Here is a 17,261-nt window from a genome sequence, read left to right as displayed (position 1 = left end):
ACTACCACTTACATTCAGACTTTCTCAAATGAATCTACAGCAAGTAGAGTCTATTTGTTACATGCTACAGATCAGCAGCAAATGACTTCTTTTGGTTTAGAAACAGCCCAAGTTGACATTCTTGAGTATCCAAAAGCTCTAACTCAATTTAAAAATGTAGGAAAGTGCAGTCAGGCACTCCCAATTTCACACTTGTGAAAATTTCTGTGATTTTGCAGGTGACGCATTAACTGCTGATCATTCAGTAGTGACAAAGCAATATTCTGTTCCTGGAAGTTCATGACAGGCTTAGAGCACTGGGAACAGCCTCAGAAGCTTAAAGCATCAGTTTTTCAGTTTCTAGTATTATCTCTGCAAGGCAATCAGAAAGTCCTGTAAACCCTCATAGTAATTACTGCAATTCCCTTAACTTTCATTGCAGCATCTTATTATCACTTCCCTAGTGTGAGTTTGAATGCCAGTAACACACAACACAGTGTACAAATCCATAAGGCATTTATCTGCAATTTTTATGTAACTCCAACTGACTTATGTCTGGTATTATTACGCCCAACATTTAACTCAGATCCGTGTGTCAGCTTTCCACACCAACCCCACCAGGCCCTTCAGGCAATTCTGTCCCACCCACAGCAGATCTCCAATCCCCCTGTATCTGCAGTACACACTCCAGGCTTGGGGTTTCTTTTTGCCCAAGAAGCAATGATCCACACTTGCAGGCTTTTCAGTACCACAGAGCAGTAAAAGAACAGTATTGTAAATCCCTCTTTCTCTAATGCCTCCCAAGACAACACACACAACCATTATTATAGCTGCTATCTTTAAAGCAAAGTTCTGGCTCTCCATGCTATGGCACACTGAGATCAGAGGCACACGGGACAGATCCACAGTACCAATATTCCACAGCTCTAGCAGGGGGCCTCCTTTGAATAATACATACAAGCTTATTTTTCAGTTCAGTGCAGAGATTATGGTCCTCTTCAAGACAGAGGTACTAGCAAATGAAGAGTCAATGAAAGAATTGTTTTAAATTAAAAAGCTCAGAATTTGTGTTTTTAAGTATTTATGTATTTTCCTGAATACTACATTTCAGTCAAAGTAAGTAAAAACAAAGTGACAGGTTTTCTGGTAAGACCATTTATTTTAACAAATAGATGAGTCTTTAAGATGAACTGGAGGCTGCAACAGCTGCTCTCTTGGGCTTCGGTGTGGTTCCCTCACGGAATCCATTCCTGCAAGTAGAAATATGGTTACCACTTTCTGAGAAGTTGATTCCTGCTCCAGGCTATTTTCTGACAATCATGTTTTAGATGAAGCTCACTAGCTTTCTTAAATTTATCTCAGCAATGCACTGAAATCACTACAGAGTTCATCCATTCAGACCTTTTCAAAAAGAAAATTATTAAAAATTGTCTTGAATAAGCAGTATGGTTTTCACTCTCTTCTGCTGAAGTCAATTTGACTTCTTGCAACAGGAAGATTTAATTATCAGAGTGAACACTGCAGATACAGCTCAACTGCTGAAAGTTCATGTTCCTTCTAAGCAATCCAACTAAGAGGTCCTGTTGTGAAACCTGCTTCTCACAAAAATCCTCTATGCCTCCAACCACACTCTTCAGCCCTGAGCTTGCTTTTGGATGACACTTCTACTTGAGCAACACTCAGTGGAAAGGAAGCTACAGCTGCACACTGGAAGGTGTTTTATGGCTACCACTAGGAAAGAATGAAGAACCAAAATAAATGAATTGATCCCTCGACCACACCCATGACTGAGACTTAAAAATCTCCTGCCATTTGCTAATAAGGCGAATCTAAATTTTTATGACAACACTCCTGAACTGCTTATTTTTCATGTGCCTTTCTTGTGTAGTAGACCAGAAACTAGAGTTCCATGGGAATCATACAAAATGGCAATCATACTCCCTCCCATTTACCTCCCAAGTAAAACTCAAAAGCTTTTTAATAAGTCCTAGAAACTTGCAACTCAGTAATCTGAAGTAATACCTATTTAATGCTGGCTGAACTATACATAGAGAGGGACCAGAAGTTTTTACTGAACTCCTTTCTGAGTGAGCAAATAGGGACTGAGCGCATTTTGAGACTTATCTCTATAAAACTCCCCACTTTAGTGTAATCATGTATTTAACTGAAATACCACACAAAGCATTTTTAGATGTGGCCTTCTTACTCCAGTAACCTCTGTGTTCTGTACTACCTTCATTTAGTAGCAACATCATAACTTTTTACACACACTCTGCCTTACCAGTAAGTTGTTTTTTTTTTATCCTCAAAGGAGGATAAAATGCAGGCAACTACAAAAAGCAAATGATTCCATTACATATTTAAGATTATACCAAATTAAGTGGCACTACAACAAAACTAAAATGTTAACTTTGAATGGTGACTTTTCTCATTAAGTGGTGTCTATGCAGGATTTCACACCATGCTAATCTTTAATAAAATGTTATACCTGAATCGACGGTAGACCTTTTTCAGGTGCCTCATGCGACCAGTGCCAGTGGTGTTGCGTCTTTTAGCCTTTGCACTCCAGTTATCTAAAATATGTAAGTCACTGTTATTTACCTGCATCAAGTAATTTTAGTTGCATGTTACATTTGTATGGTACAATTATTCAAGCTAACGAAAGAAAAAAAAAATTGACTATAATTTAAGACAGTTTCTATGCAGTAATACTGCACTTTACCTAATATACAGTTAAATCATCATTAATTTGATCAAAGCTCCAAAATGCAAAATGACAATTTTCTTCCTTGACTGGAAAACAAGTCAAATACTGAAAGACAAAAATCCACTTTTTTTTTAAATAAAGGCAGTTAAAAGTTTGTTACTTACACTTTCTCTTACGCTTAGCAGGATAACCACATTTCCCACAGGTCGATTTTTGCAGATGGTACGCCTTGGACCCACATCGACGACACAGGGTGTGTGTCTTATTTCGTCGCTTACCAAACGACGATGTACCCTTCGTCTAAAAAGCATTTCAAGACACGGAAATATCACTAACACTTCCAAGTCACAAAACTGAAAGAACAAACCTTAAAATGCCGACCGCAAGCCGAGACGTATAAACACGTCAGAGGCACATTCAACTGAACCACAACTCACTTTCCACTACAACTAGTCTCCATTTTCAGGACTCCTTGCCGCCACTCCTTATGTGCCCCCGCCCCTGTGCTCAAGTAAAACGGAGCCACAGCGCGTTTAGATCCGTCCCCTCCTCCCCACACCCATCACCCTAAAGCAGCAAAATGCCTTCTCCTGACGAAAGGCAACTTGCTTCACACACAGCAGCCACACACTCACCCTTGGCTGAGCGTGAACCCCCTCCTGCTACGTTACGTCCCGGCTGCTCGGCCACGGCGGCAGCAGGTACGAAGCAGGAGCCCCCAGAGCGCCCGCGGCCCCACAGCGCACCCCGGCCACCCCACCCGGCTCGGCGCGGCAGCCGCCACCCCCATCCCCATCCCCATCCCCATCCCCATTCCCGGCTCCGCCGCCATCCCCGGCCCCGGCCCCGGCCCCGGCGCCGTCGCCCAGCCCGGCCGCGGCGCAGCGCAGTGCGGAGCCTCCCTCCTGCAGCCCGGCCGAACCCCGCGGCGCCCCCGGCCTGGCGCGGCGGCGGATGGCGGCGGATGGCGGCGGATGTGCCGCGAGCAAGCTCAGCACTCACCATCTTCGCCGGCCGCCAGCACCAAAGAGGCCGCGCCCCGCCCCGCTTCCGCCACGGCCCCGCGAGCGCTTCCGGGGGCGGCCGCTGGGGCGGGCCAGCGCGGGGCGCCGTGTGAGGGGCGGGGCGCCGTGTGAGGGGCGGGGCGCCGTGTGAGGGGCGGGGCGCCGTGTGAGGGGCGGGGCGCCGTGTGAGGGGCGGGGCGGGGCGCCGTGTGAGGGGCGGGGCGGCGCGTGAGGGGCGGGGCGGGCCCGGCGGGCGCAGCGCGGGAGCCCCGGGTGGTGCCTGGGCAGTTCCTCAGGACCGGGTGCTGGTCCCGGCCGCACCGGCAGTCGAAGGTACTTTTCCAGAATCGCAGAATCACCGATTTTGGAAGAGATTTACAAGATCATTCAGTCCACACGTCAGCCTGGCGCTGCCCCTATAATCCTAAGCCCCTAAGCCACATCACCCAGGGCCAGAGCCAGGCTGCTATAAAACACCTCCAGGGAGCGACGCCGCCACCTTCCGAGAAAACAATTTCTGAGCACTCGAGCAGTGACAAAATTTTTAGCGCCAATCACTCAGTTTCAGGCCGTTATCTGCTGTCCTCACTGTAGGCACAGCAGAAGAGACAGCCCCCACCTCACTACGCTTTCATTTCAAGTAGTTGTAGAGAGCAATGAGCTCTAATGAGTGAGTTTTAATGAGTGAAAAATATTCTGTGATTCTCTGAAAACTTATTATTTAAATTCCCACATGCCTGCATACTATGCATCTCCAGTAGACTTAAAATCTATACACAATTTTATCTTGAGAGAGTTAATTTCAGGGGAAATTGGAGAAATTTATATATACCTTATTACCAGATCATTACCTTGTCATCCCAAACAAACCCAGAAATAGATGATATAGCCAATATTTATCTTTGATTGTAAAATTATGTAATTTGTCTTAGAGTACTTGACAAAAGCATGTATTTTTTATAATTAATCCTTGTTTACTGACTAAAAATGCAGGGTTTTTTTTAAAGTATAGCTGTCTGGGCCCACCACAAGCTAACAAACTGTGAGCAACCCTCCCAATATGAATGAGTTGAACCCCTGTGAGATGGAGTTCTGATCAGAAAAAGGGATAGTCCCATGGCACTGTCCCCGAATTGGTGAAGCTGTGACTGATCTGCTGCATTTTCACTCCTGGACAAATCATCTTCATATGGTTGTCTAAATGTTAATTTACTGTCACTTCTTTTGGGGTCCAGCCTCTTGTTGAATTCTATGGTGAAAATTTATGTAGTGGAAGGTTTTTGACCTCTGCTAAGGTGCTTTGACTTCAGCAGCACAGCTTCCAGACTCAGAAGGCTGTGGCTCTGGCTGTTCACTCAGTTCTCTCATTTTTGAGTGGCAAATTCTGATTCTGATATAGCAGAAATCTTTGCCTATATTCATTTACTTCACATGAAATCCAGGACTTTACTTTATCCATGGTCCTGCAGTAGTTAAAAATGAGAGATTGGTTCCAAATGGTAAATCATCCCATCCTAAATTAAGTGTCTGAAGTAAGGTGAAAAAATGATCCTTGGTAGGAACCCTTCTTCCATAAATTCTGAGAGAAGCCTAGGCAGGCCCCTTAGGCTGGGCACGTAGGTAGTTGAAGTTAGGTAAAATTAATTTTTCCCTGATTTGACTCAATGAAGATATTTTATAGCAATTCTGTCTCCCGTACCAGAAATCAAAAGAGAAATTGCAGTGTTCTATGGATTAAATATCATACAGGAAAAAAAAAACCAAAACAAAAACAAAAAAACAAACCACTTAACTCAAATGGTATGAATACAGGCTGAACTGGAGTCATATTCTTCCCAGCAATCTTGCTGTGTGCCTTTTATCTAGTGCCTCCTTTGCTCTTTCTTTCTCACTAAATCTCAGAAATCTGAAAGATGGCATGGACATTGGACAGGTGCCATGGCAACAGCCTCCAAAGGAAATCTGTTGGTTTGGCTGCCTGCAAGAATATGCAGGAATTATTCCTGTCCTTTGTGGGATAAAAATATTCTTCTTCATTTCTATGTCTTCAAACTTGTTCAGAAAGAAAATTTTTTGCGATCATAATACATTTGTCTTTAGTCTTCAGGAATATTTTTAGGGTAGAGAATGGGCAGAGCTGTGGCTGACCCACTACCATCCAGAAGGTCCTAGCCCGTGTGAAGCTCAGGAGGGAACAGAGTTCATTCCCCATTGCTCAGAACCCATAGGCTCATGTACTGGCAGCTGCTGAATGGCACCAGTCTAAATTCAGCACTGACTAATTCATACTGTTTCTTTGTTGCATGGGTGGTAAGCCAAAATTTAGAAGGTGACATGTCTGGATTTCAAAACTGTGTTTTTGATGTAGGAAACTGCAGTCTGTCACTGCAGCTGGTATCCCATCACAGCTTCCACACAGCAATTTTGCTCCATCCAGGTTTGTTGATGGAAAAGCCCTTTGTTGTGCCAGTAAACAGTGATCCTGTTAAGCTTCTAGGCTTTGGTTTATTGAATACCATGCTCTGCACCATGTTCTGCAGCCTGGCTGATCTGGTTGGGGTTAAAACACTGAAGTAAAAAATAGATCTGCCTTTAGAAATACGACTTAGAGTTAAGTCTAGTTCAGGGCCAGGGAGATCAGAACCAGGTCTGGCTAGGCATTAGAGAGGAAGGGGTCTGTGAGCAATAATAACCTCAGTGGCCTTCTTTTTTTTTACCAGGTTTGATACCATGCATCACACCATCACTGGGTGCAGTACAACCAGACACAAACTGTGGTGTGACTGGCTTCAAAAACAGATGATTTGAACTGGTTTTACCAAACTTGAACTGCTGAAAGGACTGTGTAGCACTGATACCCAGTCAAGTTCTGTCTGTCATCATATAGCATCACTCATTTGTGCACATGTGCAGCACCTTCTGTGCAAGCAGGGGTGAGTTAAAGGGATGGGAATAGTGAAAATTCAGCCTTCATATATTTGAAGCTAGTCAGCACTTAATAATAACTTCAATTGCCTTCAGTGGTGCAGAAGTCTTTATTTCTTAGTGTGCTCTCGTAGATCAAAGGAATGTCAGTGTCCTCCTGAATATTGAACATTTTGACATAGGCAACAGCATCTCAGGAATGCTACAGGAAACCTGAGGAATTCAAGGGCAACATTTTCATGAAGGTTGATTAGGTTGCCTTTGTTTCTGGGCATCATCTTGATTTGCAGAGGTAAATGTCTCAGTTGGAATTAGTGGGAAAGACTGATTATTTGTTATCTAGCAGGCAAAAGCAGCCTAACTTCATTTGTACAATATCCAGATTCTTCAGTTTGAAAACCTGTATGTGGGTTTGAACCAGAAACACTGGTCACCACAAGATGACAGTAGAGTTCAAGTAAAACCTTTCTACTAAGCTCAGTAAAAACTCTTGAACAGTAACAGTAAATTAGGTTAATAAATTGAAATATTAATGAATATTATTTGTACCATTCTTACATCTCCATGACAATAACAGAAAATTTTAGCAAACAACAGTGCTTATGAATAAGTTTGTTGTATCCTGCTAAGAAATAAGCATAATAGAAAAGTCTTTTTATTTGTTTAAGATGAAAATGAATACAGGAAATTTAAACAGTTGACACTAACTTCTGAAATTGCTTGTTAAAATACAGTAGAAGTGATAAAACATTGTAACAACTCAGTATTTTTAAATTACAATTCTATGGCAGCCTTCCAGTACCTAACGGGTGGTTACAAATAGGATGGAGGGAGACTTTTTAAAAGGGCATGTAGTGATAGGGCAAGGGGGAGTGGCCATAAGATGGAGAAAAGCAGGTTTAGATTAGGTATTAGGAAGAAATTATTTACTGTCAAGGCAGGGATGCATTGGGACAGGTTTCCCAGAGAAACTGTGGGTACCACGTCTGTGTAAATGTTCAAGACTAGTAGAACATGGCCCTGCCTATGGCAGTGGGGTTGGGACAAGATGATCTTTAAGGTCCCTTCCAACTCAAACCATTCTGTTATTGTGTTGCCACTCCTCAACATCAGAGAGAGAGAGATAAGATAATAGCCTTCAGAGCAACCTTGAGGATAATAGGTGTAGATCCTGGCAGGAGCATGACTACCATCACAAGCCAAGCAGGGAGAGCTCCTCACCCATTTCCTCAGTTGCCTTTAACCTTTATCTTAGAGTAGTTGCAGGGAGGATGCTGGTTTCTTCCTCACTAGAAACCACACTAGAATCTTTCTTGTTCCATATGGCTAGGGGAACAGGGAGAGCCTATCTCTTCTCAGCAGAGGTAGGAACCAGTCCGGGAGACACTTGCTACACAGTGCAACAGAATTCAGAAAATTCAGAATTTTGAAATGTCCCTAGTTTCTGTTTGTTTGGCTTTTTGCTTTGGTTCTGTGTTTGTTTTGTTTTGATTTGTTTGTTTGTTTGTTTTAATGCTTATGCACAGATACAGTACAGAGTTGTGGGTCTTTGTTGCACCAAAATAATTTTCAGAGGGGGTTTCACTGGTTGAAGGGTTGGTTGCATGGCAGTTTGGGCTGAGCACCCAAACCAGATGCATAGGAGAAAACCACAAGTTCCTTTACAAGGTGACAGCCATTTACTGCTCAGCTCTATAACAACAAAATATTCTTGTCTTGTTAGTCTTGATAAGAAACGATCTTTCTTGATCTTCTCTTGTTTGACACTGTTGTCTTAAAACTTTTCTGCATTATTCATTCACAAATGTATGCACACAGAAGCCCAGAGCAAACTTTTCTTTGGGAAGGTACAAAAAGGATCTGAGTTACTACCATCTGGTATTATAGTCTGAATCACATTCCAGGTGGAAACACCTAGAGTCTAACCACATGCCTTTTTCATTGAAGCAGGAAATATTTTAGTGAGTTGTGAGGAAAGTGTTTGTACCAGTACAGACAGCAAAGTACTTGACCTAGTTTTCCTTCAGATGGTTCTGGAATTTTTGAGAAAAGGCTAGTGAAATGGTTGTCTGAAATGGAATTTGGTGGATCTCGTAGTGGGAAGGCAAATAAGCTGGCTGACCTTCTGAGGTTCCTCCCAGCTGTACTTTTGTCATGCTGTGATTTCATAAAAGACCTCTAACTATAGACATAACTGTATCTCTAATCTCTCAGGCTGTCATTTTCTCAGAAAAATGCATTTGACCAATTTTATACTTGGAAAAAAAAAGGTCAGATCTTCAAATTTTCTTTCAGGTCTACTTTTCCCATTGTGGTGGCTGGCCAAATAAGTGCTATGTCCCCTTTCTTAAATGCCCACTGACAGGCCTGCATTTTAAACATCCATCCTCCCCCCATGTTATGTAAGCCTCTGACTTGCATTTTTTGAGTTATTCTAAGGCACATTCAACCCCAAAGATTTATTATTGAAAAGAATTCTGTAATAGGAAAGCAAATGTTGCCTAGTCACGACCCTGAGTTTATCTCAGTAGGTCAGAGCATGGTGCTGATAACAACAAGGTTTTGTGGTTTTGATCCCTGTATGGGCCATTCACATAAGAGCTGGGCTCGATCACCCTTGTGGTTCCTTTCCAACTCAGAATAGTCTGTGATATGTATATGTATCTTTCTGTGCAGACACATACACAGATGGTATATGCTTAGCTGTTTTCTTTCCTTCCCTTTGTACTAAAATAATAGCAAAAGCTTGTCTCACTTGTAGCTAGATGCAGCCTATACGGAAGCCCAGGCATTATGGTTAAAATTTCCTAACTTGGAAACCAAGTGTCTACACATAACTTACTATGTTAATTCTTTTATACTTCCAAATGTTCTGTATGGATGATACATGGGCATAATCTTTGGAAAAGAAATACAGTATCGACTGCTTGGGAAAAAAAATCTCTTTCCTGCAGAAGTGTTGGGAGTAAAAGTCTTTGCCTATCTCATCCACTTGATTTTCTCACTTTTCCTGTGAAATTACATGCTTGGCTAGTTGTGTCTCTAGCATTACATTCCCTCCTTGTGTTTCTCAGCTATGCTTTAAATCATATGAAGTCGTCTGAATGTCTTTGTCTTTCATAATAGTCTGATTTTATAAATGTGAATGATTTTACTTATCACTAGCTATTCCTTAGAACATGGCTTGATATTCACCTCTTGGAAATGCTGGAGAAATGCAGACATGCATTTTTACACTGCTTTCAATCTCTCAAGGTAAGCAGATAATTCAGTTTTAGAGGACTCATCCAGGTTTGCCACCTTTTAGTATTAAAAGAACTGGTACAGTGTATACACGGTAAATTTTCAAATTTTTCATGTATATTGCAATTAGAAGTATCCATGTATGTGAATAAATGCAAAGCTGTGCAAAAAATGTAAGGCATCTGATTTTCTTTTGGAAAAATGCACTTCTCACAAATATTTAGTGTTTATAAGTTTCAAGTTTTACTTTAGTTCTAATATTCAGAAAGAAAGATACATATCTGCAGTAAAATGAAAGGTCAAAGAAGAGGGCACTGAGGAAAATTGGGACACTCCTGTTTAATCTGAAACCAGTAAAAAGGGCCTAACATATTAGTTGTCTGTATAGGTGTTTATCTTATATCTCACTTCAAGAGTTCTGAAGAGTTTACATTTTTCTTGCTCTGAGACTACTACAAATGGTTGCTTTCTGTGGTCGCCTGGTGCCTTCTCTAGCAATAAAAATATAAGCTCTCTTTAAAGTAGAAAAACATGTCACTTCTATAGCACTCTTCACCCTATATGGATTTGTGAGGGTTGTTTTTAATTTTTGGATGTGAGACGCAAGCTGTAAGAAAAAAAAGACTTTGCCGTGGAACAGACAATTTTAAGTTTTATGTTTACTGAAGATAAAGGCTTATTCCCCTGGTAAAATAAGTTCACTTTCCTTCTTCAAAATCACTGTTGCATTTTATTATTTTCACTGGCTGAGAAACTTCCCTAAATACAAATGAATTGCTAGCAAAGGTCAGCTCAACTTTGCAGTTACAAATGCTATCTTCTGTTTATTTTGGAATGTTTTCCCTGTATCAGGCATTTTCAGCTTTGCATTTACTGGAATTGTGGCATACTGGCTTCATCAGGGAATTCCCCTAACACCCATGCACAATTTCCCTCTTGCATTTCACTGTACCAAAAATAGAGGACAAAATAGTGTCTAACCTTATTAGTGTGTGTAAAGAGGACACAAAAAAGAAATGGGGCTTTTTGAGTTTTTCTTCTTTGATCACAAACTGTAATTTGCAATCCTGGGGCCACAATACCTAGATTAGACCAACACACACTGCATGGACAGTCTTCCAGATGCTGCAGAGCAAATTCAACTTCTCCAGCAGATGGTGGAGAATATGCCAGTATGTACAGTTTTAGATTTCAGTTGTCCCTTTAGTTAGTCCTTGTAAACTAATTGCACAGTTTTCAGCAGAGCTTGAACATACATTAGTAAGAGATGTAGTCTAAAAAGTGTCTGCTCAAGAAGGGAAAAATGTCTAAAAGAATGTTGCACTGTGTAAAGGTCACAAAATGTGACAAGCCTAAGCCTACACATCTTACTGTATTTCTGCAGCAGAAAAAAAGTTGGTAGTCCTCTCAGTAATAATATCTATATTTATAACACTAAATATAGTTTAATTTGCTTTTGTGCTCTGTGTCTTAACCATTTTACAAGTTTGTAATTTATGTCAGTGCCAAACTAACCACCACCCTTTCTCAGGGTACCTTTCTCATGGCTGATGTTTTTGCACTGAAGTATTTCCCTTTCCTGGAGTTCCTGCTTAAAGTCCAGCTCATAACTGAGCCCCATGCAGTTGCTTGCTCACCCTACAATAGTGGGATTGAGGAGAGAACTGGAAGGGTAAAAGTCTGAAATCTCATGGGCTGGGATAAAGAGGGTTTAACAGGGAAAAAGCTGTGCAAACAAGCAAAGCAAAATAAGGAATTCTTTCACTTCTGCACATGATCAGGTAGGTGTTCAGCCATCTCCAGGAGAGCAGAGCCCTATCACATCTAATGGTTATTTCTTGTGAAGACAAACATCATCATTCCAAATGTCCCCCAGTACCACCTTCTTCTCCTCACTTTATGTTCTGAGCATGATGCCATATGGTCTGGAATATCCCTTGGGTCAGCTGTCCCAGCTGTGCTTCTTCCCAGTCTTCCATGAGCCCCCACCTTCCTCACCAGCATGGCAGTAGGAAAATCAGGAAAGACCTTGGCTCTGTGCAATCCCCCCTCAATAAAAATATCTTTGTATTATCAACCCTGTGTTCAGCACAAATCCAAAACATAGCCCTGTACTAGCCACTGTAAAAAAATTCAATCTCTCCCAGCACATAAACAGCACACCTGCTTTCATTACTATCTCAGAAGGACAAGTATTTATTCACCAATAAATAAGCAGAATTGTGTACCTCTCTTGCCATGAGGCCCTACAAAGGATGAAACAGGAGTCCTTGTCCGTTGCTATCACAATCTTTATATTTTACATTCTCTCTTTGGAATTACCAGTATTTTTCTCTCCTATTTTTATAATTTATAAAAATCTCAAAGTTATTTGCTAGTTCTAAAAAGTCTAGAGATTTCTGTTTGCTGAATACTATTAAAAATTCTGGAGAAGCTCCACCTTTCTTAGAAACACCATCCTTTTGATTATTTTCATGATGATATTTCAACCAAATAAGCACAGAATGATGTCTTCTCAGGCTGATGGGGACAAGTCCAACTTCCAGAAATGAAGATTCTTTCAGAGATGTTTATTGATATGGTCTCCACTATCAGATAAAGCATTTCCCATAACTCCAACTTATCAAAACTGTTGCATAGAAGTAATTGGATGGCTAGATAGGAAGAAGTTTTCTGAGAATTTTATATCTGGAAATAAAAAATTACATCATTAGTATGGTCATAGTGACCCTGTGCTTCAGTCTTGCTCCTTTTAATTGCGCAGCTATAGATAGAAGTCAGAATTACTCACTACGCTTATAAGCTTGTTGTGCAAGAAATAGCTAATGTTGAACACATCTAAACTTCTCTGGGCTCAGGTGAATCTCTGCAACTGCATTACCCTTTTCTTATTACTGGTGCATGTTTTCAATTATGGCAGACTGATGGTGGTTGTGTACATAGCCAGTCCAGAATGAGGGAGAGCCAGAGTCAAGGCTGTGTCACTTCTCTTTCTACACAATCCCTCTATGAAAGTTTGCAAAACTTTATCTGTTGAACTCTGTTTCCAGATGGAGGATATCCACAAAAGCTTATTCCAGGAAGTTTCACAGTAGCAGTTAGGGTTAATTACTGACTTCTCAAGTAAGCTGACAAAATTAAAATGAATTTCAGAGGGTCCTAAAAATGCTGTAGTTCAAAAAGATATCCTAATAAGATCTGTTTCTTTGAAGTCCTGCCTTCATTTTGTTCCCTAACTCTCCTTTATAGGAAAGGAGGTTTTGTTCTGCTTATTGGGAAACATTTTTAAGGTTTTAATTTCAAGATACTTGGAAATTTTCAGAGGGACACTAATGGACTTTGATGAAAGATTTTGTTCAAGGTTTGGTGCTTGAGGCATTTTAGCTTTTCAACTAGTTATAATAATAAGTCTAGAATATATTCACTTATTCAGAAAGAACCAGAAATATAAAAGCATGGGCAAGGTTGCTAATGGTTGATATTTGACATTCTATTCACTCTTCAGAGAAATCAGAAAGATGATATTTTTAAAAGTGGCAAGACCTCAGGACATATGAGATCTGGATTATCAATGTGAGATATTGCTCTCTCAGGCAATCATATAAAGTTCCTCATGAATTTATTAAACTATAGGAATTAAACTTAGAGTAAGAAATGTAGAAAAATACAAGAAAAAAAATCAACAAACCTTAAATCATGGGATGCTTGTGAAAAATTGGCTTTGTTTGGGTCTGAGGAGTAATTGCCTAGAACAGGGTCTGCAATCCTCCCTGTGGTTTAACCTCTAATACATACCATTATATACTGTATGTGATTCTGTGTCACTATTAGCACAAATGGCATAATATTTCACTCTAGCTTATTTCACGTGACACTTCCTATGTTAGCATGTTTAAAGTGCTAAAATCATGATACCAGCCCTCTGGTTCATTAAATTCACCCTTTTTACAGTTGTGTGAGCTGCTCTGTTGCTAGACACATGAGAGCATATAGATCTGCTGTAGACACAGTACTTCTGCTTCTGCACACAGCTGTCAGGTTAGCTCTCACACAGCTGGCAGGTTAGCTCTCAGAAGAGCTTGTGCAGAAGCCTTTGACCCCTGTGAGCCCTGTGGGCAAGATTCTCTGGCTGAGAGGGACTCAAAGTGGGTCTGAGCTTTGGTGATGGAGGCCATTGAAAATCCTTGTTTGCTGTCATCCCCACAGACAGATGGTCTGAATCTGAGCAGTTTTTGTCAGCCTGAAGGTAGAATGTCTGAGGGAGGCAAGTATCAGTAACACTAGCAATGAAAAATAAATATTCACCTTCAACGATCAGCTAAATCAGCCTGTTTAGGAAACTGATCACTAATAGCATGGTGCATTTGGATGCCACAGTCCTGTCCAGGGAAGTCCTTTAGAAATAGGACCCTCTTTTTTTTCCTGATCCTGGCTGCAGAGTAACAAAAGCATAGAAACTGAACCAACATGGTGCAAACCAGAGGGGGAGTAGAGCTGGATTTGTGCTGTTCCTACAACTGAAGTCCACAGGCTCCATGGCACATCATTGCTTTGCAGTGGATGGGTGTTGATTCTTACTTCAGAGTAGTGAGCACTATCTGCTAGTCTAGGATGAGCAGAAACCAGGAGAGTTTGTGCAAGGTGATGGTTCACTGGCACTAGAGTAGATGCAGTGGCTGGCTGCATCTGCAACAGAAGATTCTCCTCCTGCCCTTCATATTTTTCCACTTTCCACTTCTTTCGTCCCATCTCTCTTTTCTGTGATTGTGTATATTTTTACCCTCTCCATGGGTCTGTTGCTCACTGGACCTTTCTGGGAGAAGACCTAACTCATAAACCCAGATTTTTTTTCTCTGCATTTATTGTTTGCTATTGTGATACATTAAATTGGCTCAGAGAGGTCTGAAGTGTGCCAAAGCCAGCACCAGATGTATGGAAGAATGCATAGGAATGGTGATGATTGGGAGTAAAAGCAGGCAAAAATGTGGAAAAAACAGAACAGTAACTTGACTTTGGGCAGATTCAACCTGCTGAGTTAGTTCACCATGCCTTTTGTTTTAAGATCAGAACATAACTCTAAAGAACAGTAATTATTTGCTTGCCCAGTGATGATCTTGGTGTACAATACAGCCAGAAATATCTATGCTCTGGACAAGTCTCATGTATTGCTGATATATCACTGAAGCTCTCTGAATTTTGAATTCAAATAACTTGAGCTCTTTTGTTGTAATCCAGTTCTTTCAAACCAGAACCCTCACAGCCCTTGTTTGTTTGGTGTAGTTTCTGCAGCATACAAATTCTAGTATCTAAGGCAATATCCTTCTACAAGGTCCCCTGAGAGAGAATCATTTGCATTAAAGTTAGCACAGCAGTAATGCTGTTTGACATATTTCTTGGAGACACATCCCAAGGCATTGTCATTAATCCTTGAAACACAGCAAATACATTAAAAGCAAACCAGGCAATTAAAAAGCTTTAAAAAAAAGAAAGCGAGATGGACTTAGCATACAGAAGCAAATACAAAAACTCTCCAAGTCAATTTCACAATTCCAAATCGTAATAACAGGATGTTCTTTCTCCACTCAGTTGTCACTGGAACCTTGGCATTTGCAATAGTCACAGAGCACAGACTGTCTTTAGGGCTGTAATACATAATGAACTTGGACAATGAAGACACAAGACTATTTAAAGCTTGGTAAACTATTGAGTAACCTTAGCATCAATCCTATAAAAGGCCAGAAGTCTACAGGGAAATATCATTGATATAATTATATTCTGGTTGACCTTAGTGTGAAGTAGAATGCAGACAATGCCATTTCAGGCTGTCTCTAGACCAGGCAGGATATCATTAGCCCAGCAAATGAAGCATTTCATTAATTACTCCTGTGCTAGGACTATCATTTGATGCAAGACAAAAAAGTCCCCTGCCTTATGGCTAACCCTTTGTGTCTCTCAAATTGTTCCACTTTTAATCCCCTAAAACATCAGTTTTGATTCTAAAGAAATGTAATTTATTAATTCTAAGGGTTTATTTATGAATACACAGTAAAAATGTTTGGTAAGAACCAAAAGTGGCTATGATGAGACAGTAAAATGGTTACTAGATTGTTGTCATTTTCACAAACAGTAAGGAAAAACCAACTTCCACTTCCCCATAAGTTGCACTCAGCCCTTTGCTGTGGTGCCATCAGGGGATGCTCCCAATAAGGCCTTTTATTATAATTGATGTTATTGTAGAACTGCATGTCAGTCAGCCTGAGACCAGGTGTTGCACAGTCACAAAATTCAGGTGTAAGTAGATGTTTATGTTACTGCATATTGCCTTAAATGTCAATAACACACAAAAAAAAGTAGGAAACTATATGAAATGGTTTGGAGCTTAAATGCTAAGTAGAAAAAAACAGCTGTAAGTACCCTATGAAGTAAGAATCAACACCCATCCACTGCAAAGCAATGATGTGCCATGGAGCCTGTGGACTTCAGTTGTAGGAACAGCACAAATCCAGCTCTTCTCCCCCTCTGGTTTGCACCATGTTGGTTCAGTTTCTATGCTTTTGTTACTCTGCAGCCAGGATCAGGAAAAAAAGAGGGTCCTATTTCCAAAGGAAAAAAGATAAATTCATTAGGTTGAAGTACCTGAAAATGTGTATTTAAAGGACTATTATACAGCATCTGCCAAGTAACAAATGCTGAAACACTTTTTTGCAAGACAGTCTATCAATGTAAACTCATTTGAATATGATACCGTTACTAGTAATGATTTGACTACCTATTAATTGAGACCAGATCCCTGCCAACACACACACTTTCTTTGCTAGCTCCACTTGTCATTTTAAATATTTATTTGCATGTTTTCTTTGGGACCAAATTAGAATATATCTTGGTCTTGAGGGTTATTATAGGTAATGATGTACTTACAAAAAGTGAAATTGCTATCTAAGTCATTAAAACAGCTGACTGAAAGATTAAGACGTGTCTGGATGTAGTATTGCACTAAGGAGAAAAGAGAACCAACACCTGGATAGATAAAATTTTCTTGGTAATTCTGGGCCAGCTATTGAAGTTCTTAACTTAGTTTTAATAATTTCATTTGTAGGCAAATCACCACTGTCAGTGTTACACAAATTTGTCATAAACTAAGTAGGATCATGAGGATTTTGATGAAAAGCAATAAAATATGTTGAGAGTCTGTGAATTACATTATCAAAGAAATTCATAGTTGCTAAACCTGAAAAGTCCCAGAGACAGCCTCTGGCTCATCAGAATTGGCTCTGTGGAGTGGACATAGGCATCTCTCATGAATGGAATAGTGTGACCCAAGATCTAGGCATCTCCTTAAGGAAGGCAGACTATGCCAACAGAGTGCAAGGCTTAGAACTCATCATGTTGTGATGCTGTGACAT

At 40.6% G+C, this 17,261-nt stretch overlaps 1 protein-coding gene across 1 annotated transcript; it reads right to left on the bottom strand.

Moving 5' to 3' along the window:
- Positions 1-1,124: 1,124 nt before the first annotated feature.
- On the bottom strand, positions 1,125-3,840 carry RPL37 (ribosomal protein L37). Its single transcript, XM_079330749.1, has 4 exons — positions 3,689-3,840; positions 2,851-2,986; positions 2,468-2,552; positions 1,125-1,229 (listed from the first exon to the last, which is right to left on the bottom strand). The coding sequence occupies exons 1-4, from the start codon at positions 3,689-3,691 to the stop codon at positions 1,160-1,162; spliced, it is 294 nt and encodes a 97-aa protein (XP_079186875.1). The 5' UTR covers positions 3,692-3,840; the 3' UTR covers positions 1,125-1,159.
- Between the last annotated feature and the right edge of the window lie 13,421 nt (positions 3,841-17,261).

This window comes from Erithacus rubecula (genome assembly GCF_903797595.1).
Source record: "Erithacus rubecula genome assembly, chromosome: Z".
NCBI classification, from domain to species: Eukaryota; Metazoa; Chordata; class Aves; order Passeriformes; family Muscicapidae; genus Erithacus; species Erithacus rubecula.
Note: the sequence above shows the minus strand (reverse complement) of the source record. Positions and strands in the feature narration are given on the sequence as shown.